The 24642-nt window shown below is 39.1% G+C and overlaps 1 protein-coding gene across 3 annotated transcripts in view; it reads left to right on the forward strand.

Moving 5' to 3' along the window:
* DSCAM (DS cell adhesion molecule) overlaps positions 1 to 24642 on the forward strand; it is a 461329-nt gene that overhangs the window by 49816 nt on the left and 386871 nt on the right. For all 3 annotated transcript variants that reach the window (XM_063345282.1, XM_063345273.1, XM_063345266.1), the window contains exon 2: positions 20438 to 20755. In XM_063345282.1, coding sequence (XP_063201352.1) covers positions 20438 to 20755 — 318 coding nt within the window. The remainder of the gene's footprint in view (positions 1 to 20437; positions 20756 to 24642) is intronic.

Consider the following 24642-nt stretch of genomic DNA (forward strand, 5'->3'; position numbering starts at 1 on the left):
CTGCAAACTGAAAACTGGAGCTCACATACCATCCCCAAAGTAGTTCTAGTTGCCATCTGATGTTTTATTTGTGCATTTTAAGAAGAGAGAAACTAATTACACTTTTAACAACAGCATTCAGTTAAAATACTCAGTTTGGTGTGGTGCTTGTGATCTGTGTAGCATGATTTGCTTGCCTTTTTCCCATCAGATCAATCGCATTTCTTTGTTAGTGAGATATATACACACAGAATAAAGATCCCAGGGGCTGGAATCTGGAAGAAAAGTTATTTCCAAGCTTCTTAAGGGTAAGAAATACAGAATTTAAGACCCCTTTAAAATCTCTGTTGAAACAGTTATATGCGTTGAACAATGGAAACATCAGGTTTCTATATGCAGTATATCTACATGGTACGATACATCCTACTGTTGTGTTGTTGTTTTACACAATGTGAAAAATAGTTCATGTATTTGTGTGCATTTGAGTCTTGTTCAGGATGATGAGGTGCTGTGCTGGTGAATCACTGGCAAGAAAAACCTAAAAATACCCCCTTGTCATTGCTGTTCTTGTTCTACCTTTCTGCAGTCACCTGTAAATTTTTATTCTATTTTTTTATTGGATAATAATATTCTGAAGAAAATCATATGCAGAAGTAAGACAGTTCTCCAATGTGGCCTTTTGTTTATTTCAAACATAGAATCACTTTATTTCCCTGCTTTCAGGGTTAACGTTCTGGGAGGCCAAAAAGGACACCTAAGCTCGTGAAAACTGATACAAAGGTCAATTTATCCCCTTCCTCTCCACTGAGTCCTTCATGTAATTAAATGTGCAGTACTTGAAGCTTACCCTACTTGCTACTATTTTTTTGTCATCTTGATTAAACATGACAACAGATCAATGGGAGAGTAAAATCAGGCCGTTAAAAATAGGTACAGGCTGAAGCGAGGGGTTCAGTTTCACTATGGCATAATAAACCAAACCAAAAATGTTCAGAATTTTGCTGAAAAGATTGTTAAACTAGCTGTTTATATGCTATAGTGCCCAAAAATTTAGCTGTCATTGTTTAATTTAGAATAGTTTTAATTGGACAAGTCTGGATGTGAAGCATATAGGGTATGGGATGGGGTGGTTTGGTTGGGTGCCTTTTTTTTTAAATTATTTTTATTTTTAAAGCTGGGAACCTTAGAACAACCAGACAAAGTGAAATGCTCTACCGGTAGCCAGAATACCCCGAGTTGTTGTGGCTAATGCAAAAAAATTATGGAGGAAATATAAGCTATCAATTCTTCTGTGGTTTAACTGCAGAGAGGAAAACAGGGTTAAAGGCCTTTGTGGGGGAGTGATGATTATGCGCCTGTGGCTTCTTGCACTGTCATCTCCAGCCATGCAGCAGTGCAGGTGGGCCATTAGTTTCATCTAGCAAAATAATCCTTATGTTACCAAGTATTGTACATTTGGCCATTAATTTACCTGTTTTAATATAACAGGTGTTTGGAGTGTATGCCTTTGCAGGTGATACAGCAAAGTGAAAAGTTCCAGACTTTTTGATGAGAAAATTTAAGTATTTGCACTTTGTTCTATTTTTTTTTTAACCCTTTCCTCAACGACTCTGTCGCTAAGGGAGAATATCACGATTTCTTCCTTCCTTTACTCATCAGCTTATCTTATCTGTGTGTTCAGTTCATGCAAGAAAATGGCTTAAGGTGATCATACCAATAATGCCAGATCCCTTCCTGCTATTCGCATTACCATTCCCAGAATGGCGGAATAGAGATATTGTCTGTCTGTTTCAGGAAGCATGCCTTTTGGTGGGAGAAAAAGATTCTCCCACTCCCTCCACTTAGAGATACGCAGGAAAAGGGAAATTTCTGAAAAATCTGGATGAAGAAAGGGAGAGATGGAAAAAAAACTTCTTTGGATTGACTCTCAAAATTGAGGTGACTGACTCACGTGCTCTCGTACATCAGGAGCTCTGTAGAAGGACACGCAAACAGGCCCTAGGGATACCTGTGGTATTAGTCCATGCTCTGAACTAACTGATGCTGCTATACAGTCTGATATTTCTAAAGATGACATAAGGTGTTTTCTGATTAACATGTCCTTCGTGTTCTGTCCCCTTCGTGTAAAGTTTTGGGTGAAATCACAGCTTGGAAGTCAGTATTTTTTATCATTGAGTTTTCCTGGCCTTCTCTTTTCTTCACTTTGTTCTTCTCATGCTGCTTTCTCAATGCTGTATTGAAATATTAGTAACACCACTTTCAGGACTTGATTCCCTGGGAAATGCTAGGCATAGAAATACTTGCTATCAAGAAACCTATTCAAGTGAATGAACTTATTCGTGGTTGCAAAGCTGCTGCCTGCTAAGGTTGTGATGATGGACAAAATGGATTTCCTATTTTAATTATCCTTTGAACTGGTTAGTCATAAAATAAAAGCATTTACAAATATACAGAAAGTCTAAAAGCAGATAGAATTTCTCCTTGCTTTCTTCTACTCTGTCATGATTTGCTGCTTATCAAGTCTATGGGAGCAAAGGAGTCTTACTGTTCCTTCATCTGCCTCCCCTTTAATTAGGGTTTGTGTATTACTCTGTCACATCTGCTTGTGCTTACCCATATATATTAGCTGTGGATTTGTTTGTGCGATGGGATAGCAGACTCCTATTGTGGCTTTCCAGTTTTAACCTTGTTACTTACAGATACAGCAAGTTTAAAAGGATAAATATTAGAATCTTTGCCAAAACATGGCATTGCCTCCCCACATCTCATGTCCATTGCCATTGGAGTTGGCTTGGATACTGTGCTTACACAAGACTGACCTGCTGAAGATACAAGCAAAGGCTGATAACCAGTTGGGACAAACATACTGTTAAAAATAAAAAAAAAAGAAAAAAGTAATATGTTAGGCACTTTAATTCCTGTTCTAATTCCTGTTCCAGCGCAAAATGTCATTAAATTGTGATAGTGATTACACATAATGACTACCTGATACTTTGATTTTGCTCAAAAGATCTCTTTTATCTCATCATTATTTACACTTTAAACTCTGCTTCAGAATCTACATTGCTGTCAGTTTATATGATGCAGATATTTAATTAGCACTGATTAGGAGCAGGAGTGTGTGTGGGAGAAGCTATTTTGCCACATACAGTCATTTTATTAAGCTTTAAATATTATGATTTAATGTGACTGATGAATGAAAAGGTGTATTTGCAGCTTGTTAGGGTTAGCTTGGTTGAGCCAATTTGAATGTTGCCCATGAAGCTGATGGGTGAAAGGTACATGCTGTGGTTGTGAGCTTCCAGGAAATGTGCTTCCTCTCTGCTTTTGCCCTGGTCTGGCATCGGATGTAGGAGCTGCAGCTGTAATGTGATAAGAAATACCAGCAACACAGGAAACAATAGGGAAAGACTTGTTGGAAGTAGACTGTTTTAACAAAAGGCTGAACAAGTAGGACCTCTATACTTCGCCTTGTCTTGCAGGCTCTTGTGTCACCTGCCCAGCCTCAATAACTGGGGAAAAAAAAAAAAAAAGGTGTTGAGAGGAAAGCAGTAAGATTTGTGGGAGGAAAGGGAAATCTCTAAAGGTAAGTTGAGGCATGATACAAATCAAAACAGGGCAAGGAAACAATTTGAAACTTAAAGATAGGGGGAGTTGACCAGTGTGGAAGAACATGTGATTTGTGAGAACTTGTCTTCCAGGGCCGAAATCTTGAAGAACATCCGTGTTCAATCCATCAATCTTGTACAAATGGTGATAAAGCAAGGTGAAAAATATTGACCCTTAAACAATTCCCAAACAACCCAAGTATTTGGAAATGGGCATCTGGGACAAAGCAACTCAGTCCCTAAAGCACTGATGAAGGAAAATGAATTTAAAATAATTTTTAAGACTTCTAAAAGGGACAAACATTAGATGTATTCTTTCCTGTACACCCTACCTGAATGTGGTTAAGCAGGAGGGGCATCAGAAGTATCCTTCTCCATGGGTCTTGTGTCTCAACATGCAAGAAAAAAGTTATTAAATCTTGCCAAGTGAAATATCTGTTCACAGAGAAGAAGATCAAAACAGATCTTGAAAAGTAGCTCACCTTATCCTTTAAAGATCAGGTGAACCTCATAAAGGAGCAAAGGATGTATTTAGGGAGGTAAAGCCACATGAATTCTCTGGACTGATCTTCTCCTTGACTTTCTCAGTTACGATACTTTCACCAACAGAGATGCTTTAAGGTTGGGGCTCAACCTGTGTTTGCTCTGTGGTCCCAGATGTAGTGTACAGAAGATCCAAAACTAGGGACGTCAGACCTAGTGAACATGAGTTGCATGATCCATTGTCACTGGTGGTTCTGAAGACCTAAACTTGCTGGGATAAGTGTGCTAGATTTTGCTGCACAGCTTACCTAGAAAACCCAATCGTTCTGCACACCTTGTGTCTCAGGGGCTATTGCAAGTGGAAGAAATTCTAGAAGGAACTAATCCGTTGAATGCCAATGAATCACCAGCCATGGATGACATTCCTTCAGGAGTTATGAATAAAAATAGATACGTAATTACCCGGAGAAATGGTGACTGCTGTAACCTTTTGCTTATATTGACTTAGAGTTGCTATTTTTCTTTGGGTGCTTAATGTCAGGGGTTTTGTTGTTTTAAAGGACTAAGATAGACAACTATAGGCTAACAGGTCTTAAGAAAGAACAAAGTTTTTAGAACACACAGGTAAATGCACTGTACTGGGGAAAGAAGTCTGACATGACCTTAGCGAAGGAAAGCCATGACTTGCAAATTATTACTTTTTTTTTTTTTTTTTTTTTTTTTTTTTTAGGGAATCAAAGCAGCTGGGCAAGGAGAATGTAGTCAGTATAACATAACTAGATCTTTAAGAAGAGTTCACCAAAGTGTCATGTCAAATAGTATGAAAGAAAGATGCCATGGGGTAAGAGGGGTCTTCATGTAGATTAATGATAGGCTAGAAAAGAAATAGGAAACAAATAATTGATTTTCATGCTGGAGAGAAAACACTGTCAGGGATCTGTGGTGGTTTTTGGGTTGTTCAACATATGCATAAATGAACTGAAAAAGGTTATAAAAATTAAAGTCTTCTGATAGAACAGTATTCAAGATAGCCCAACCAGCACTTGCTGGAAATAGAAAGATCATGCAATAATAAGGAATAAAATGGCATGTGAATGAGTGCAGAACACTGCAAACAGAAAAATTAATTCGAGTTAGTTGTGTAATATTGAACTTTAAATTAGCTCTCACCACTAGGAAAGGATTGTGACAGATTCTTCCGTAAACATCCTTTATCAGCCACTGTTGGAGCACAGATGATGGGTATATGGACATTTGGTATAACATCCTATTCTACTCTTATGCAAAAAGTAGTATTGATTTTTTTTTTTTAAAGAAACTAAGACTTAAGAATTATTTTTCCTTTCACTAAGATTTATGTAGAACATTGTCATCCTACTGCCAAAGGTGATAACAAAATAAATGAGTCTGGGCAGCTATTCTTAAGGCATGATCTTTGCAAAGTATTCTGCTAGGGAAGCTGGAAGGGAACAGATTTGTTTAGACTGAGCTTACAACAATGCAGTGAGAGATACATGTTGCTGTTACTTTAGCGGTGTAAGTTTTAAACAGTATTTCACTTGGGTCAGTCCCTCACTGTAGGTCATTGATGCTACTTACTGTACCTTTGAATACACTTGTCCAAAAGCTTCTGTAGACCAACAGTTTTAGTGGAGAAGGGAAATACGTATGAAAGGCCAAGTCTACCATGTAAAGATGATGACATTACATAGTGGATTGGTAGATATTTATAAGTTCACCTATGGTGCGTATTTATCTAATGATGTAATAAAACTGAAGAGATGTGCAGCAAAGAAATTGCAAGGACTTCATTTTCTCATTGCTCTTGAGTGAGGAAGTGATATGCTATTATTTATATTTTAAATCACTGCAAAACACAGGAAAGCACAAAATTGTCACTGGTATTTAAATGCTCAGATTTCACTGAAGTTCAAAGAAAGCTGGGTTTTGCTATTGTTGGGCTTTGAGACTCGTGATTGCCTTGAGGTGATACAGGAAGCCTGATGGGGGGACTAAAACAGAACGCAGGAATTTCCAAGTCACAACTCAGTATTTCATATGCTTATTTTTCAGGTAAACAAAGAGGCCTTCAAGGCTTACTAGTCCTGTATTTTATCAAGAGTATCTAACATGTAAATGTGTGTTATGCTCGTTCTTTAGCCATCCTTATACCATTTTCATATATATTTCTACTCCTCAACTGATTAGTATGCTAAACTTGCCATTTCCAAACTCTGAATGTTATCCTGGGATCATTCAGAAAGTTAAAATTCTCTTAGAGAACTTATTTTTATGTTGATAGTATCTCTCCATTTTACATGCTATATAAAAATCGAGAGATGTTGTCATTTTCATTTATTTTAGATATATTTAAAATTCTTAAAACCTTTCTTCCTCCAGCAAAACCCAACTTCCTGATATTTTACCTCTTATTGAGTAAAAAAAATGTAATGGATTGTGTGTATTTTGAAATACTAGTATTTTCTGTGTATGCTATGTTGTATGAATTATGTAGTAAACTCATGACAAAGAGTACTAGACTGCAGTTCTTCAAGTCCTGAGCATTCCATAATTCATAGTTTGTTAGATTGTTAGGTTTTCATAGGTAAAAAAATTAAATCCTGAAAGCTTGTTTCAGATCTGCCTTTTTCTTTCTTTATCTCTTTTTTTTTCTTTTTTTTTTTCTGTCTTCTTTTTCTCCTGTCTTCAAGTGATAGGTAGAGTGAAAATTTAGTTTTCTTTTTGGTGTTTTTGTTACTAAGGTTGCAGTAATTTGTCATAGCTCTAATCTTCTATTTTATAGCTCTAATCTTCTGTAGCAGTAGCCATGACAGTACATGTTGGTTTCTTTCCATTTAGTGAGATCTAAACAAAAATTAGTGCATCATGGTGATCTCAGAAGCAGTTTAGGAAAAAATGTGAGCAATAACCAGATGCTGATGATGCTTCTTTTCTTCATTATGCCTTGTTGCGTTGCAGTATTTGAGCTACTTAGTGCCTACATAAGTACCGGTTTTATTTTGATGCTTATTAGGGCCAAATAATTTCAGGAACCTATTGCAAATCAGCAATTTGATTATTAAAATAGGCAGTATTATGTGCAACTTCTGTTTGCTTTGCAGAAGTGAGATTATCTGCTCAGATCTACTGGTACTGGCTGGTTGTGCTGACCGGAAGTAATTGTTATGTATTTTTTCGTGGGTTTTTTCCCCCCTCTTCTTCCTCCCTCTCCTTTTTTTGAACTCTGCATTGCTTGAGAGCCGTCCCTTGAGCAAGACAGGCAGCTGTGCCCTCTGCACTCCATGTTCCTCTGCTGGTGCTGTGTATGGTGCAAGGGCTGCTCTTGTTCTGCAGTTGGGCTGTTGCTGTGACTCAGCCCAAGCCAGCATCGTCTAATACGACAGGCAAACTGTCAGAAAGAATACCGTCAAATGGAGAACTTGTCCCCATGGGTGGAAAAATCTAGCACAGTTGCGAAGTAGCATTAGTGCAGCAAAATGCTTAAGATGCGCTGCATGTTCTACAGTGATTTGAAAACCTGCAGCAGACCAGGAACTCCAAATGCCAAGCGGCTGTGCCCTTCAAGGGGTTTCTAATCCAGGCAAGGGTTTGCTCCGCAGAGCCGTTTCTAGAGCCCAGGGGTTTGCTCCCTTCAGAGTCATTTGCAAGCGTATGTATTGTCTTGCCTATGACTTGGGAATTTTTTCTATTCCTGCATTTTCAGGTGCCCTGATAGGTTCTGCTTCTGCAGACTTGTGGAATAAGGACTCTTTCTTGGTTAAATCACTTGCAGTTAAGCTTGAGATGAAAGAATCACGGAGGAGGGCGGTGGGGGGCAGTAAACTTGTGCTTCCTGAATGGAAATGCTCTTATACCACAATATTATATGATCTGTGATGCAAATGATGCACCACACTAATATTACGTTTTGTCCTTGATGTGCTAGTGGTGGTGAGTTGGGACCATTTAGACTGCAGGTTTTGTTCAACATTTCCTAATTAAGAAATGCAGTAGAGTTCAGTACTACTAGTCTCTAGTAGTGTCTGGAACTCTGTTTTTCAGGCAGCGCTGTAGAGGTTGCTCTGCTTATCTCTATGACCCTGGTGGGCAGATTTTGCATTTTCCTTTAGCAGGGACTAATAAGTGTGAAAAACAGTGTCTATGTTGGAACTAGTGTACCACCAAAGCTTTGACTTCATTCTTTCTGCATTTTCTTTTAACACCAAGTTATTTAGTAATATTTCTGCGTGACTTCTTACAGTAAAATGCTGTGCTTCGTACGCTGATGCCTGTCAGCATGTATTTCAGATTCTCATGCTTGTACTTACTGGATGAGCCAGTGCCCTGGCTCATACTGCATCAGACACTGATGGTGTCTGGGTAGAAGCTGCGTGGGCTCAGACAAACCCCAGACGTCCATTCTTACATTTCTTTTGGGGCAATATTGTTTCTCCCAATGTTAAGTCCATCCAAGGAGAACATACTTTTCTCTTCAAGTGGCTAAGAATGGAGGAGGAGTGGGACACAGCTGGGCATCATCCAGATCTTTCCCTCTGGTTTCCATCTCCTTTCTCTCCTCTCATAGCTTTGGGATAGAGTTTTCTGTGGTACGTGTTCAACCCTGTTTTGGATTTACAGAAACTTTTAACAGAGTCAACTTTTAGCTATGATAACAATGATTTCTTCCAGGTTGTAGATGCAGGAACCTGCTGAACTTGTAATTGTTACTACAGAGAGCTTCTGAAGGCTTCCTGAGGGCGTGAGAGGAATTTGCTGACTTAGCTTTTGTGGGCCGCTTTTGAGGATACTCAGTAATAACTGTGATGTGTAATAACAGAACTGAGAGGTCAGGGTTTACAAATCTTTCGACACTTTCGTTTTTTTTCCTTTTCTAGTTTCCTGTAGCTTGGTGATTGGAAGGCTTGCTTGGTCTGGAGGGAGACTGACTCTAGTAGTAGGGCTCACTCACTCATCACAAGTGGAGGTCACCCACATGAAAAATCAGAGAATAAGAACCCATCCCAGAAGGGTGTCCTGTCTGTTTTCTGCATCCAGATGAAAGATCTTGCAGGGTCTGGTTTGCGTGAGTATTACAGCATTCATCTGGGATGTGGGAAAGATGACAGAGAAGTGACCGGACTATGGGACTCATAATCTAGCTGACTGTTCTGGTCTACAATATACCCTCATATAATTTTGTGAAGCATTTTGCCACTTAATTATTTCCACTGAAATTTTTGATCTGTTCTACTTTCATCTTTGTGTGGAAGAGATCTTTTTTTAAGTTTTGACTCTTTCCTGCACAGATACGATGAGAAATATGCTAGCCTTTGTTGTTGTTCAGTTGTAAAACTCTGTTGTCCTATTAGGACACGATGTAGGTGGCCAGTAGGACACTATAAGAAAGCGTTAGGTCAGCTGCAGCATTTGCAGAGAAGCCCCAGACTGAAAGCTGTTAGAACTCAGCCAATGAATCCTTGTAAGTAATGACTCTGTTTATGGAAAAAGTGATAATTTTGTAAATCAGTCAAAAGAAAAGTTATACAACTGTTGATTAATTAATTTTTTTCAGAACTCTGTGACACAACTAATTATCTTTATTTCTCTTGCTCATAAAATATTTTTGTGAGGAAAAAATAAATCCAAGGCTCTTCTCTCATTTCTGTCAGGTTGCTTCTGGTGTTCTTGCAATGCATTCTTTGTGATAAGAGTGAGTGGAGTTGAGGTTACGCAGCGGCTCTTGCTTCAAGAAGCAAAGATTTTTTGCCCCCAAGTTGGCAATTATTTATTTGTCTTGTTTTTCATTTTTTCTCTATTGTCTTAAATAAGGGAGTAGGACCTTACCTACACATCTTACTCTGGTAGTTTGTAGCCTAAACTGGAATGCCTATCCCACATGAATACCTACCCTTTCCTTCATTCCATTATTGAACATACAATTAAAAGTAAGTGTTTAAATTACAAACAGATTATTTCTTTTTAGCAGATTAAAGGCTTCCATCAGTTGCATCTGTTGTGCTTGCTGCTCAGCATTTGTCTGTGCACTCAGGTCTCTATAGTGCACTCTGCCAAAACCCATGCTTCTTCCCCTTCTAGAGATGCAACTCGTTTGTGAGTTCTGCTTCTTTTTATGGTTTCACCTGAGGACCTTTTCTTTTAATTGTGGAAGCCTCCTTTGATTAAATGGAAGTTTCCGTCCTGTGAGAATGACAATGTAACACTGCGTGCTTTTATCTGTAGCAATCATTTTTGTAGGCAAAAACAATTGCATACTTAATTATCCTCATTAGTGGTTCTGATTTTGAAACTGATTCAAAAGAATACCCCTTTGGAATAAAAGGTTGAGCACTGGCACATTGAATCAGAGTAGCAATTTGAAAAAGCGTAATTTATTTTTTTTGTTCCTTTTGGTGGACACATTGTAATTTTATATTGTTTAGCCCTAAAATACTGGCTACCATCACAATGCACTACATAGGAAGCAGTTCTGCACTGGGAAATTACATACTGTGGATTACACAATCATCTAGTTTAACAGTGCAAGAACTAAGCAGCTCATCCATACTTGCTCTAGACTATACTCTTCTTTTCAATTTTTTTCTCCCATTATTTTGTACTGCAGTAGCAATCAACAATTTACAAGACTGCTTTGACATCAAAAAGTCAAACATCCAAGAAATGCTTTTTACTTCAAATATTTATTTTATGTTAAGCCAGGTCTCTGGGATAACCACTCGAAGTAGGCATCTGTTAAGAGTGAAGTTAGTGAATAACTCAATTGCTTTGTACAGGACAATTTTGAAATGTTACATTTTGCGAATTAACACTCCTGATTCCCTCAGAGGCTTTCTTTATATGAGGAAGACATAAATAATTGATAACGGGCCTGTCCCAGAATTCCTCCAGGCTCTCCATCCCAGCTATATTGCTATATTTCTCGTTCCCTTATGCACTCCCCTCAGAAGGTGGAAGGAGGAGCAGGTCCAGGGGCAGAGAGGAGGCCTCTGCCTGCAGCTGCCCCTCATCTCCTTATTTCTGGACGCCATCTTCCGTATTGCCTCTCTCCTGGGCCACCCTCTGCCACTACACCTGGATGTCAAGTCTGGGAGGAATGCCTGGCAAGGAGCAATTGGGATTCACTTTGGTCATCTGGCTTCATCAGGGCCTCTGATAGCCACCACAAAGAGAAATCAAGGAGCGTTTTGGTCAGATTCAGAGACAGAAACATAGAATTGTTAACCTAGCACTGCCAAGTTACCACTAAACTGTGTCTCTCAGCACTGCATCTACATGCCTTTTAAATTTCTCCAGGGACGGTGACTCAACCACTTCCCTGGTTTCAAAGATTTCAGGTTTCAAAGTTCCACTCTGAGTGGTCTCTGCACTGGCTGAGGCCCCTGCAGGTGCCGGGGCTCACTTCAAGGCCAGCAGGTTTCAAGGATGATGAGCAGCTCACCTATGCAAAGCTCATATTTGGACAAGTTAGCATTTTCTAATTAAAAACCGGTGAAAAAGGTTCTTCGTACTTTTCCTTGCTCACTGTTTAAGAGACCTCTGTAAGAAGTATCAAAAAATTTGTTTTATCAGGGCAATGGATGTTTCAGCATTTGCTGCTGGAAGATATATTTTTCTGGGGGAAAAAAAAAAGAAGATTTTTCTGACTATTTTTATCGTGAACACCTGTGATCTGACCAGTGCAGAGTTATCTTCCTTTTTGTAGGAGATGACCACTGCAGACAAAAAATTGGGCTTTTTTTCTGCTTTTCTCAGCATTTTACAAAAAAGTACCATTGATCAAGGAGATCAAACTGGTTGATAGCAAACTATTTTTTTCCCCTTGACTCCATTATGGACTTGACGTAAAACTGTTGTGGGTGGTGGTGTTTAATTGGTGCTTTCGTATTTATTTTTACTAGTGTAGTAGTTTAATATACTCTTCGTTAATTATATTTGTAATATCAAATCAGTTTGTTCAATTAATTTCGTTTTCTGTATTAAAGCTATTTTGTGTTGATTTTGGCATTCTCTCATCATTTTTCTGTAGTGTTCTTTTCTTCGTTCTTTTAGTTCCTTTTAGTAAGACTTACTTTGGAGTCTGGTCAGAGCATCTTGATCCAGTGCTGTTTTGCTCTTCTGTGTTCTTGAAGATACCTATCTTGCCTCCTCCTGAAACGTATTCCTTGTATGACTTGTGTTTTACCCTCCCTCCCCTCAAATACTGAGGAATATTCAATTCTGATTGATTTAGAGGGGCATAAGAAACTCCAGTCTGGAGTCAGAATCAAAGCCAAAATTGTAAAAGGGCGTTCGTTTTACTCTTACTCTAATAAAATTTATAGTATTTATCAACCTTATATGTTAGTCATTAGATAAAACCCCTAGAGGGAGACGTGGTCACAGATGGATTATTGTAATGCCTCATCGCTCTGATCTTTTCACAATAGCTGAAGTAATTTCCCTAGGTCACTTTGCATAGCCTGTTACTTGATAATTGCGTTGTGATAACAACATTATTGTTTGTAGGTGTCTAACGAATTTTTTCTTCTTTTAAAAAAGGATCTTTTTTTTTTTTTTTCCAATTTGGCAAGGGGAGACTTACTGGAGGAAAGGGGTAAAGGCCTATCTAGCCTTTTTTTTTTTTTTTTTTTTTATTTTGAAATTTCAGTCATGGTGATACATTATGGAATCTTGGGGGGGTGGAGGGCAAGTAAAATTCATCCTAAATAGTGACATAGCTTGCTAACATTGCACCCTACCACTCACCCCAACTGTCTTTCTCTGGCTGTGTTCTACACTGAGTAATCTGCATATTTCTGATTTTATTTGTAATGCTTCTGCTGCTGGTTTGAAAGGCACAGCAATGCATTTTGAAATGTTTCATTTATCAGTTCTCTGTGTGTATTTATGCAAAAAAGATTATTGTAGCATACTATATTGTTTGGATGTCGACAGGGTAATTAACCTGTAGTATGATCCTGTTAATTCAGTTTCCTTAAACGTAATTTATTGTTTAGATGTCTTCAGCCATTTTCTTACAAATGATTTAGGGTCTTCTGATTGCTTTTTATATTAATTCCATTAAATTATCGTAAAAAAAATTTGTCTTTTACCTTATAGTGAATAATCAATATTTTATTTTCCTTTGGTAATGAGGTTTTCAGTATTTTTCACTGACCATATAGAAAATGGGTGTTAAATTCTGTTATTTAAATTTGTCAATTATTTAGTTATATTTGAGTCCCAACATCTCATAGAGAAATTCAACATCTAAAAAGCAAACGCATATGTTAATAATGCCGAGTGGAATATTCTCCTGTAAACGTGCATACTTTTTTCTTAGCTTTAAATAAAACGATATGCAAAGGCATTCAAAGGAAGGACAAACTCTACCTAATAGCTGAAAGTTTTTAAAGATTATGGTCAAGAAGGCATTTTCCTGCCTACTTCCTACTCTGATTGCAGGCCAGGAGCTGTCTCACTGATACCAGATCTCTCATGAGATGTGGGATCCTGAGGAATTCTTTTAAAAATCATAGAATGGTTTGGGTTAGATAGAAGGCACCTTAAAGATGATCTAGTTCCAACCCCCTGGCATGGGCAGGGACACCTCCCACTAGACCAGGCTGCTCAAAGCCCCGTCCAGCCTGGCCTTGGACACCTCCAGAGATGGGGCATCCAAAACTTCCCTGGGCAACCTGTTCCAGTGTCCCCCCACCCCCACACTAAAGAATTTCTTCCTAATATCAAATCTAAATCTCCCCTCCTTCAGTTTAAAACCATTACCCCTCGTCCTATCGCTCCACTCCCTGGTAAAGGGTCTCTCCTCGTCTCTCATGTAGGCCCCCTTTAGGTACTGGAAGGTCACTATAAGGTCTCCTTGGAGCCTTCTCTTCTCCAGGCTGAACAGCCCCCACTCACCCTGACTTCATAGGAGAGGTGCTCCAGCCCTCGGGTCATCTTTGCGGCCCTCCTCTGGACTCACTCCAACAGGCCCATGTCCTTCTTGTGCTGAGGACTCCAGAGCTGCACACAGTACTCCAGGTGGGGTCTCACCAGAGCAGAGCAGAGGGGCAGAATCGTCTCCCTCGACCTGCTGGCCATGCTGCTTTTGATGCAGCCCAGGATACTGTTGGCTTTCTGGGCTGCAAGCGTGCATTGCCAGCTCATGTTGAGTTTTTTTGTCCACTGGCACCCTCAAGTCCTTCTCCTCAGGGCTGCTCTCAAGCCATTCTCCACCCAACCTGTATTTGTGCTTGGGATTGCCGTGACCCAGATGCAGACCTTGCACTTGGCCTGGTTGAACTTCATGTGGTTTGCATGAGCCCACCTCTGAAGCCTATCCAGGTCTCTCTGGATGGCATCCCTTCCCTCCAGTGTGCTGACTGCACCGCACAGCTTGGTGTTGTTGGCAAGCTTGTTGAGGGTGCACTTAATCCTATTGTCCATGTCTCTGACAAAGATTCTACTATTGCTTTTTATGTGCCACCTCTCCCACCAAAACCACAAAAAAAGTTTTGGGTTTAAATTTTCTGAAACCTGGAGATGTATTGTGGAAGTGCTAGCGTGAGGACTGGATGTGATGCTTTTAGGCTAATGCATGTGCCAGACAGACTGGACTCACAGTAGAGGGACCTGTAACTGTAGATAACAAACATCCACACAGAAGCTAAAAACATCAGGGCAGCTGTGCTAGCCTTCTCCAGTTAACTGAGGTCTTCAAGAAAGATGGAAAGTTTTTCTAATCTCTCTCCAGCTGGTGGAGATGAAGGACCAAGTGAAGTGAGTGACTTGCTCCACCAAAGTGGGGTCTGAACTGCCTTTAGGCTGTGTTTGTCAGTGTTTGTATACTAGCTGTACAGGAGGCATAACGTCTGGGGTCTCTCAGGAAAAGGCATTCTCCAGAAGGTGCACAGGCTGTTGATGTTTTTCTTGAACTTTGATTGGTGCTTGATGCGTTGATGAGACTACCTGTGTTCCTAGTCACTTAGTTGCTCAGGGGACTGTGCTTTGCACCTGCTTTATGTGGTTGAGAGGATGCCTTCAGCAAGTTTTCCCAACTGTCAGCTTTTGCTGGAGTGTGTTGTCACATCATGGTACAAAGTGGTCCCAAGAATCTACTGTTCCAAGCACAGACTGCAAGAGTCAGCACCAGGAAGGAGCTGTCTGAAAAAGGGATGTGCTTAAATCACTCGTTTCTGACAGAGGCAAAGTTTAGACTTTATTCTATACTGTCCTTTTTTTTTTTATGTATATTTTGGTGGTTTTGGGTTTTTTTTTTTACGCTCCTTGGGTTTGCTTCTTGAGTTCTTGGGTTTACAATGCTGTTATTTAACAGTGAGAAATTCTTAAATTTTAAGGTGGCACCTTCTATGATCTATTAAATATAAAGAAAATACTTGATGATTGCCCGGTTCATCAATCACAACATCACGGAGGAGAAAAGGAGAGGAAATAATGATGTCCAGGGCCGTGGTAGACCTGACATTCCGTTATAAGACAGTTAAGGCTGTTGCTATAAACCTGATGTAGTGCAGGAGAGCAGTTAACTGCTTAATTACGTAATTTATCTTTTCTACTTTGATTTTTATTTTATCTAAATAATCTCAGTGATATGTTTGCTCTGGATTTTCACTTTTATTCAAATCTTTTATTTTAACTATACAAATATTTCATGCTGGATTTGATTAATCAAAGGGATGAGAAATAATTATTCCTTTGTTTTGAAACTGTGATTTATTTAGGACCAAACTTTCCCCTTACATAAGCATTACAGGAATAGTATTTAGCCTTTGAAAAGGACATGGAAGGTGATTTAAATATAAGTACGAATTAATTGTTCAGAGGCATTTTATTAATATTTTTGAATATGTTGAGTTGTCTGTTGCCCAAAGATATTTCAGTTCTTTCAAGAACTGAAGAGAAAACTGGGGCTTTAAGTGGTCAGTTGCAGAATATGGAAAGAGGGCTTTGGAAGAATGTGAGGCACAAAAAGCTAGCTTCAAAAGTCACAAGCGTGTTATTTAAACTTACTAAAACATGAAAGAGAATGTGATGAAAAGGAAATGCACAACACCAAGCCTCTGCATTGCATTCTGGCACCGAGTTGAACAGGTATAAATTTTGCTTATGTTACATACAAACTCCACGAAAATTTTCACTTTTGGCGTCATTGTAGTAAAGGTTCTTAAAGGTGAAGCAGTCTGAAGGGGGACGTAGAGAACAGAGGAGGAAGGGAAGAGGAGGATCTCCCTTGGACAGAGAGTTTCATGGTTTGTTTTTGCATGTCTTGTTTCTTCTCTTTGTTGCACCTGGTGCTGATCCATCCAGGACACAAGATCCTACAATGAGCAAGCCCAAGCCTGATACAGATACAGTATGGTAGTTTAAATGTAGCATCCTCTCTCTTACGACTTAGTGACACGTCCTTCTGTCCATTAAAAAGGAGGATTGTGAAGCATCAGTTTCAGCCTGTTTTGTCTTGTGTAATATACAATAAAGCCTTGACAAATGACACCATTTTAGGCAGAAATATCAGAAGTATTGTTTGCAAGACTGTTATAGAATACCCTGAAGCGCACAGCATGCATATATGTAGGAGCTGCAGCACCCTGGAGACCTGGAGGAAGGAGTGACATCCCAGAAGAGAGTAAAGGTCACCTCTGTACAAACCAAAAAAGCAAGTCCAGTCTTAGCTATGCTAATAGGTACCTGTCTAGCAAATGCAAAGCCCAGCCTAGATCTTTATACCTGTCTCTGTCCAGTCTGGTTACATCTACCCAAACCAACTGTACAGTGCTCTTTCTCGCTTTCTGTTTCTGAATGTGATCGACTTGCAGTCCTGCCGACCAGCTTATCGTGAGATAAGACAGTTTACTTGACAGGAGATTTCTCAAGTGCTAAAAGAAATTTTGTATCTGGATGACATATTCAGCACTTTGCTAGGCACGACGTGGCAGCGCTCTCTCCCCTGAAAAGCAGGAGGAATTTCCGTGGCTATTATACTTTGTCAGTTCTCCTTATTGCTTCAAGTAGGTTGAGTCTAAGGAATTTTGACTACACTTGCAAAAAATGTATCCTTCCTTCCTTCCCGTTCTTGTTGTATGAGTAAGATAATGGTACCTATTTAACCTGAGATTCAAGAAGTGTCTCTTGTCCTGTGTCTATTGATCTGATAAAATGTTCACGTGCTCCTTTAACCACACAGTTAAGGGCATAGGTCTTTGCCTCGTTGCCCTGAAGTGCTTGCAGGTGCAGGCTGTTTATCACCCTGTCATTTCAGTTGGGTTGTCCACTGAGTGCTGCTGAGGTGCAGGCTTCCTCCTGTTTCCCTCGACTATTACCAGTTTCAGTGATAAATAAACCTTTTCCGGGAGGAATCTTTTGACTTTCCTTGCCTTGGACTGCTAACTGATGTAGTCTTTTTGAAAATGCTTGTGTCGTCTCTGTCCAGGCCAAGCGTGCTCAGACTCAACTGGAAGCCATCTCAGTTCTGCCTTAGAGGCGTTGTAGATGTCCATTCCTGCGGAGCAGGCTGTGGGGGCAGGCCTGTGACTGTGTGCTGGGGCCCTCACAATTTTAGCTATCATTCTGGAGACAAAATACTTCAAAAGCCTTGTTTTCACCATAGCGTTTAGGCAGTTGATAGAGCCTGTCTGATTTCTTACCCTCTCCCCCCCTGCCATTCATACCCTTTTTTTTTTTTTTTTTTATTCTTCAGATATTTCTCTTCACTATTTTATATCTATAACTTTCACCAACTTTCCCTACTGCTCTCCCTTGCAACTTTTAGTCTGAGCTTACTTCTGCTTACTGTAAAATATGATGTTTAGTTGGATGATATTTTACCATTAAGTAACATATAATTACATATCATCTTTGACTTGTCTCAGTTTCAATTAGGTTTTGATATATTACTTGTTCTGTTATTCAGCTAATCACTTTCTTCCTATGGAACGTAGAAGAGAAATGTCTTTTTAATAAAAGATTCTGAAATCTCATTTTTGTTGTTGAATGTATCCAAGTAGCTCACACATTGTTTTCCACCACAAAACGCATCTGGATTGTCAGCATTGTGCATAAGTGTGTGTATTATAGCACTGCAATTATTTTCCAGGGATCTTAGTGTGTTTGTGTCTGCCATTAAGATGAATGTGTACCAGATGCTGTTTTAAAATGAAGCACTATTGTATAGGCTGATGGATGGAAAGTTTGTCAAAAGTAGCGAAAGCTTCTACAGGGGATACAAAGCAGCTGGAAAAATTCATTGTTATGTGCTGCTAGTACGAGCCTCTGGTTCAGCTGTGCTGCATTTTGATTAGAAAGTTAGATTCTATGGAAGCGTCAAACGTAGTTCCTGGTGTTCTCTATTTTTATGGCATTTGCAATTTGGTATTCACCTCTTTATTCTCAGCCAGTAAATCTACCGTTTTTACATGAATGTCTGTTAGGAAGCATAATAAAAGTTGGCAAATGTGAACTGTATCTATTACTTCTATGTGAATGTCTTGTTGGCCAATGGAAATTAAAATGCCCCGTTGATTGTTTCACTTGTATTTGTAGAGAATAGCTTGTACAGCAGATGAGCAATGCCATTTTTTTTTCTTTTTAGTTCTCTATTATGTTACCAACAATACTGTTCTCTGCTTCAAAGTACGACTATAATTAGAAATGTGATTATGTAAAAGTGGCACCATCCTATTCAGTCCTACTTATTCCTGTGCTAAGTCCTATTATGCCTATTTTTGCTTTCTAGATAGCCAAGTTTCTCCTAGGTCTGCGCCAACTAGGAAGAATTTGTTTCTTGCAAGGGACTTTATTCTGTACTAACACCTGTCTCATCTATATGCAGGGACTCATCAGCTCCAGTACTTGAAATTTTTTCTTTCTGAATCTCCAAGTGCCTTTCACCCAGCTCTGCAATGCCCATTTATCGGGCTGCCTCCTGCATGCCAGACATCTTTCCCTGTTGCTTTAAGACGGCCTCTCTTGCTTTTTTCTTTCTAGGGATTCCCAGAGACAGTTCCACTCTCTTTTGAGGTGGTCTCTCCTAGTGGTCAATACCAAGACGATATTTAGAAGAGAATATCTTCCCACCTTGTATCTCCTCAAGATATCAAAAGAGAGAAGAAAAAAAAAACATAGTCCATTTTTTGCTCCAAGCTACAATAAGACTAAGTGGCAGAGGTAGACAAGGCACTTTATGACTTAGTGTCGGGATTGCAAATTATTTCTGCAGGACAATAGCATCCATCTTATGCAAATGAAGGCTAACCTGGAAATCTGTCTCATCAATGCTCTCTTAGGCCTGATGCACTATGGTCAGCTTTTCAAAAACTTACTCCTTACCAGACTTGCTTTAGAAAACCATGTCAGAATCTACTACATTCAAGCTATAGTGAAATATGCAAGTTTCTGTGTTTGTGTGAAGCACAATTGGCGAGTTTTTTTACAAGTAAGCAGTATATGCAAATGTACAGCAGCGTGATGGTATTGGTGACATCTCCTACTGTTTATTGGAAAACAACAATCATACCTTATGCTGATATGCTTTCAGACAGAGAGGGTTAGGAAGGCATTTTGGATGAAATGTTGAGCAGCCTTCAAGCCGTCTGGGTAATAGCTAGAATAGCCCTTGGCAGAAGTGTTCAGAAGAATGAGGGCTCATCTTGTGTTTTAACTAATGCTGACTTTTTCCAGTGTTACAGACTCTGCAGTTTAAGGTTGGAAGGGTGACTATAGTCACATGTGTGACAGACCCAAGACTACTCTAAGCATGCTTTGTACTTAGGTTTATAGGTCTTTGTTAGAAAGACCTGACCAAACTGTATAATGTATTTATTAAGTTGTATCTGTATTAAGTATAGATACATTTTTTTTATTAAGGAATTATGGGGATTTTTTTCATTGTTTGCTCAGTTCTTTTTATTCCTTTGTAAGTCATCTGACCATGGAAAGACTGCAAAAATAAATTTCTAAATGCTAACAGAAACTGCCTGTGTTCCAGGCAGAAATTTAGTTGCTAGAAATTTCCTGGAAGCAGATTACTGCTGGATTTTTGCTGGCCCTATAAAGACTGCTGCATCAGCAAATGCAAAAGGGATCAGATGTATTTCAGTTTACACTACAAAGAAAAAGGATTTCCCATTTTACTTTTGGATGTAAAGCACTTAATGTGTTTAATCTGGTGATATTTTCTTCTACAATGAGAAACATTTTATTAGAGCCTGCATTAGGATCCAGACATTTTGATTACCTTCCCTAGGCATTGCGTTTGATTTTGTGGCAAGGAACAGCCGAATTGTGTTGTGCGTAGCTGAAATTTCATAGGTTTTCAAGGCCTGTTCTTTTTCTCTTTTTTTGTCTTGCAGTTTTCAGTGAAGATCTACACGCCAGTCTATATTTTGTCAATGCATCTCTGCAAGAGGTAGTGTTTGCTAGCACCACAGGGACATTGGTACCCTGTCCAGCAGCAGGGATCCCCCCTGTGACGCTCAGATGGTACCTAGCAACGGGCGAGGAGATCTACGATGTCCCAGGGATCCGCCACGTCCACCCCAATGGCACTCTCCAAATTTTCCCCTTCCCTCCTTCAAGCTTTAATAACTTAATCCATGATAACACTTACTATTGCACAGCTGAAAATCCTTCAGGGAAAATCAGAAGTCAGGATGTTCACATTAAGGCCGGTAAGTACAGTCTTTTATTGGGTTCAAAGGGGCATAAGGAGGGAGGAAACCTGGGTGTCCCAGAGGGAGTCACAGCAGCTGTGAACCAAAGGAGATTGGCCAGAAGTGTAATCTCTGAACTCTTCTCAATATTAAGTGAAATACTGGATTATTTCCTCTCCTCCCTGATTTGATTTATTTTGGTGATGAAAAGTTAGGTTTCCAAAGATCATAATTAGTTGAGCTTCTGCATAAGTATAAGGAAAAACAAACTGATAATGAAATCATTAATCAGACCATGCTGACTCATTAAAGAGCTGTGAGAGAAAAAGATGCAGTATTTGGATTTTGTATAGGGGCTGGAAGAAAAGAGGAATGCTTGCCTAATCACATCCTTTCTCATTTGCTTGTATTCACTTGTGCTTCGTTTTGAGAGAGAAACTTGTGTCCTGTGTAACAATTCAGCAACTGATGTTGGTCCATAGGCAGTGCTTTCTGTTTAAGCTAAAACATGCAAATGAGCATAATGGTTTTGCGTCTGTTTTCTATACTGACTGTGTGCAGACTGGGTCAGCCAGTGGAGAATTAGAGCGGGATCAAAATCAGGCCTTTTGTTACAACGCATAAACATATGATTGCATCGTTTTTGAAGGCTTTGTCTACCCACTTCAGTTAATTAAAATATTCAAACAAACAAACAAAAGCTAGTCTGGGAGCTGACCCTTGGCTAATGCAAATCCTCATAACCTCTTTGTTGTTGGTGGAGCTATGCTAGTCTCTTCTCAGAGGAGAAGTATCTTTCCTTTGGAGATATGCCTTCACAGGAGTTATGTAGGGAAAACTGTGAACAGTCAGCAAGTAGATTTGTCTGTGACTCTTTAAATGAGAGAATGTGTTCCCTTCTTCTTAATGATAAAATAACATTCAGAGATCTGTAGTTTGTAGACAATTAGAAGGCAAGAGTACACATTGCCAAGAAATTCATGTGTCTTATTAAAATTTTAGTCTAGAAAAGTGAGTTTTCTTGCCCAAGAAGTGAGTAGTAGAAGCAAGTTCACGTTATGTATATGTGGAGTTTCTATAATGGTCTGTGCTTCTTCTGAAAATGTTTAGTTGTCTGCAAATCAAAAAAGTTTGAAAACAAAAGATTCATAAGAATACATAGTAACCAACATTATGTTTGGAACTCAGTTATGGATTTTGTGCATATGGTTTTACTTTAATGGATTTGTGGACAAGTTGTCTGGCAGAATTATATTTAGGGAGAATATTTTTTTTTTCCTTTGTGGATTTGTTAATGTGTCTCAGTTTTGAGCATCTTTTGGGCAGCATTTTTTCCAGTATTAGATTCCAATTTTTCTATTTCTTAGATAAACTAATGTAGTGATGTAGAGGAGGCTAAAACTTGCAACATTGCTATCTAAGGCTCTGAACTGGTGTTCATTTAGTTGTAAAAGCGTATGATATGGATGACAGGGTGCAGTTATGTCTGTTGCTCAGCATTGACCCATTTATCCATGGAACCCCAAAAGAAGTCTTCCTTCTCTGCTTGAGAATTAAACCTCGCAAATGGAAGGAGAACCTGAAAAAAAAGCTTTGCAGTAGTTAACTCATAAACTAGCAACACTTTTTGACCAAGCCAGAAATGCCCCTTTTAACCCTTTTCCTTCTCTCTTTAGCCTTTTACTCCTGATCCATTCATTTCTCAGTATGATTCAATTTCTCGGTTAACCTGAGGTTTGGATAACAAGTTAAACAAGTCCCCTTCCTTCATGTGAACTGATATAGCATGTCAGAGCTGTCATTGTGCCTGTTGGCAGACAATAGCTATTAGTGTCTTTTCCAGAGGTTTGTGTAATCCCCCAGTCATAGGAAAATACAATTTTTGAGAGTCTTCTGTGCATAGCAGCAAGTGTATTTTATCTTTAGATGATAAACCCCGTGTTGCTCAAATATGAAGTGATAAACTTAATTTGTGTGTTACTTTCAATTCCATTTATGTTCATGTGAAGTCAGGAACAGTTTCAGATTGGCCTGAATTAGCACAGTTTTGGAGGGCCTTTTCTAATCTCGTTTCTTCTCCATTTTTTCCTCCTTCCAGCCCGCTCCAACAGCAATAGGATTTCCTAGGAATACAGAAGCAATCAGTGGAGAATCCAATCATAGCACAGTCATACAAAGACTAAAATAGCTCTGCCCATTCTCAGTCAGCTTGAGAAAGTCTGAAGCTTATTTACTTGCTTCCTCAAGAATATGGGTAGCAGTTAGAAGGGTTCCAGCTCACATATGGTTGTAATTGTGGTTTTGCATGTGATTTTTCACATAATGTAACACACATCCCCAACCCCGCAAAAACCATAACGTGCACACCCAAACATAATCCTCTTCCAGGCCAGTCCCACATAGGAGTAAAGGTGCATATCTCCATTTCATCCTCAAGCCTTCCAGTGCACTTGGGGCAGGGAAGAATATATCTTTTTACCAAAGGCTGAAATTCTCATTTAAATTCATGACTCGGGGATTTGGGATTTAAAAAAAAAAAAATAAAAAAATCAGCAAATCATTCATGGGAACTGGCAAAACTATGATCTGGAAATAACTAAGTGGCCTCTGAAATCAGAATAATGTAAACTTTTTAAGAAAAAAATGAATAATTCTGTGTTTGTTCTTACAGAAATGGTGAACTGGGCAGATTTTCAAAATGGCTAACTGTTCTGAAACAATACCAATACCTTTAGTAGTGTGTTAGGATATTGCTGTTAAACAAGCCTTTTCTGTAAATGATGGTTGGAGCATGAGCGTTAGGCAAAAGTCAGCCTCATTAAGATGATCTATGTGCCGTTCCCTCTGCTGTAGAACAAGATTAGGGGGCTGCTTCATCACAGGGCAGCCAGTGTTGTAAAGTCACTGCATTAAAAGTGCTTATAATATCAGTTCAGCACTTATAACAGGATTACGAAACTTAAACTTTGATTAAAAAAAAGCTATTGGTGTCTATTTTATCATAGAAGATGGATTTATTTTGATTTTTTTTAAAAAATATTTGATTTATTATAGAATTTATTTAGTTTTGTTTAGAGTTCCTAACTGTGTTATAGTCTTGCTATAGTCTTGTTTGGGATGGAGAACTTCAGTCTTCCATTCTACAGTTGTAACACTGGACCTGAAAACTTGATGCTGTTTGCATTTGTGAAAACCAGTTACATTTCAGTACTCTGTTGCCTTTTTTTCTTGAAATACGTTGTAAGTGGGGCTGACATTTAGAAATTCCAGTGCTCCTGGTATATAGAAGTACTTCTGTAAACTCTGCAAAGCATTTACTGACTCTTCAGTCTAGAATCAATGTGGTGAAATGTAATTGGTGGAGCTTGGTATATTTTTGTGGGCAGGATAAGTAAGCAAGAAACGTCACTGTAAAGTGCCGGTTCAGCATTGCTGACTTGGTTACACTGCTGCACTGGGGTTGTTCTTTCCAATAACTTTTACCCACAGGCATATACATGCCTCAGACACACACATCATTTTCGAATACATTCATCCCTATTTTCATTTAAACTGTTTGTCACTTCAAGATACATACCTTTGTTCGCCACCTCAAGATATACAACTATATCGGTTGTGGTGATTTATTTTTTTGCACCTTGACCTTATAGTCAAGTGGAGGACCTATGTTGCTGCTTGTCCTCCCTGTCTTACCCATTTACTTCTTGTAGTAGGCAATATCTGTTTAATCTTTACAGTACCACCTTCTGCATTAACTATTGCTCACAACTTTGTCACCCCTCATTTTTTATTGAAGTGTTTCAGTGCCAGGATTTTCCTTCTTTCCATTCTCCCACTCACTGCAACTTCATCTCATCCCAGCAATATTTGTTTTCTTTTTTAGTCTTTGTCCATTAAATTAATTC

This window comes from Chroicocephalus ridibundus, chromosome 1 (assembly GCF_963924245.1).
Source record: "Chroicocephalus ridibundus chromosome 1, bChrRid1.1, whole genome shotgun sequence".
NCBI lineage: Eukaryota > Metazoa > Chordata > Aves > Charadriiformes > Laridae > Chroicocephalus > Chroicocephalus ridibundus.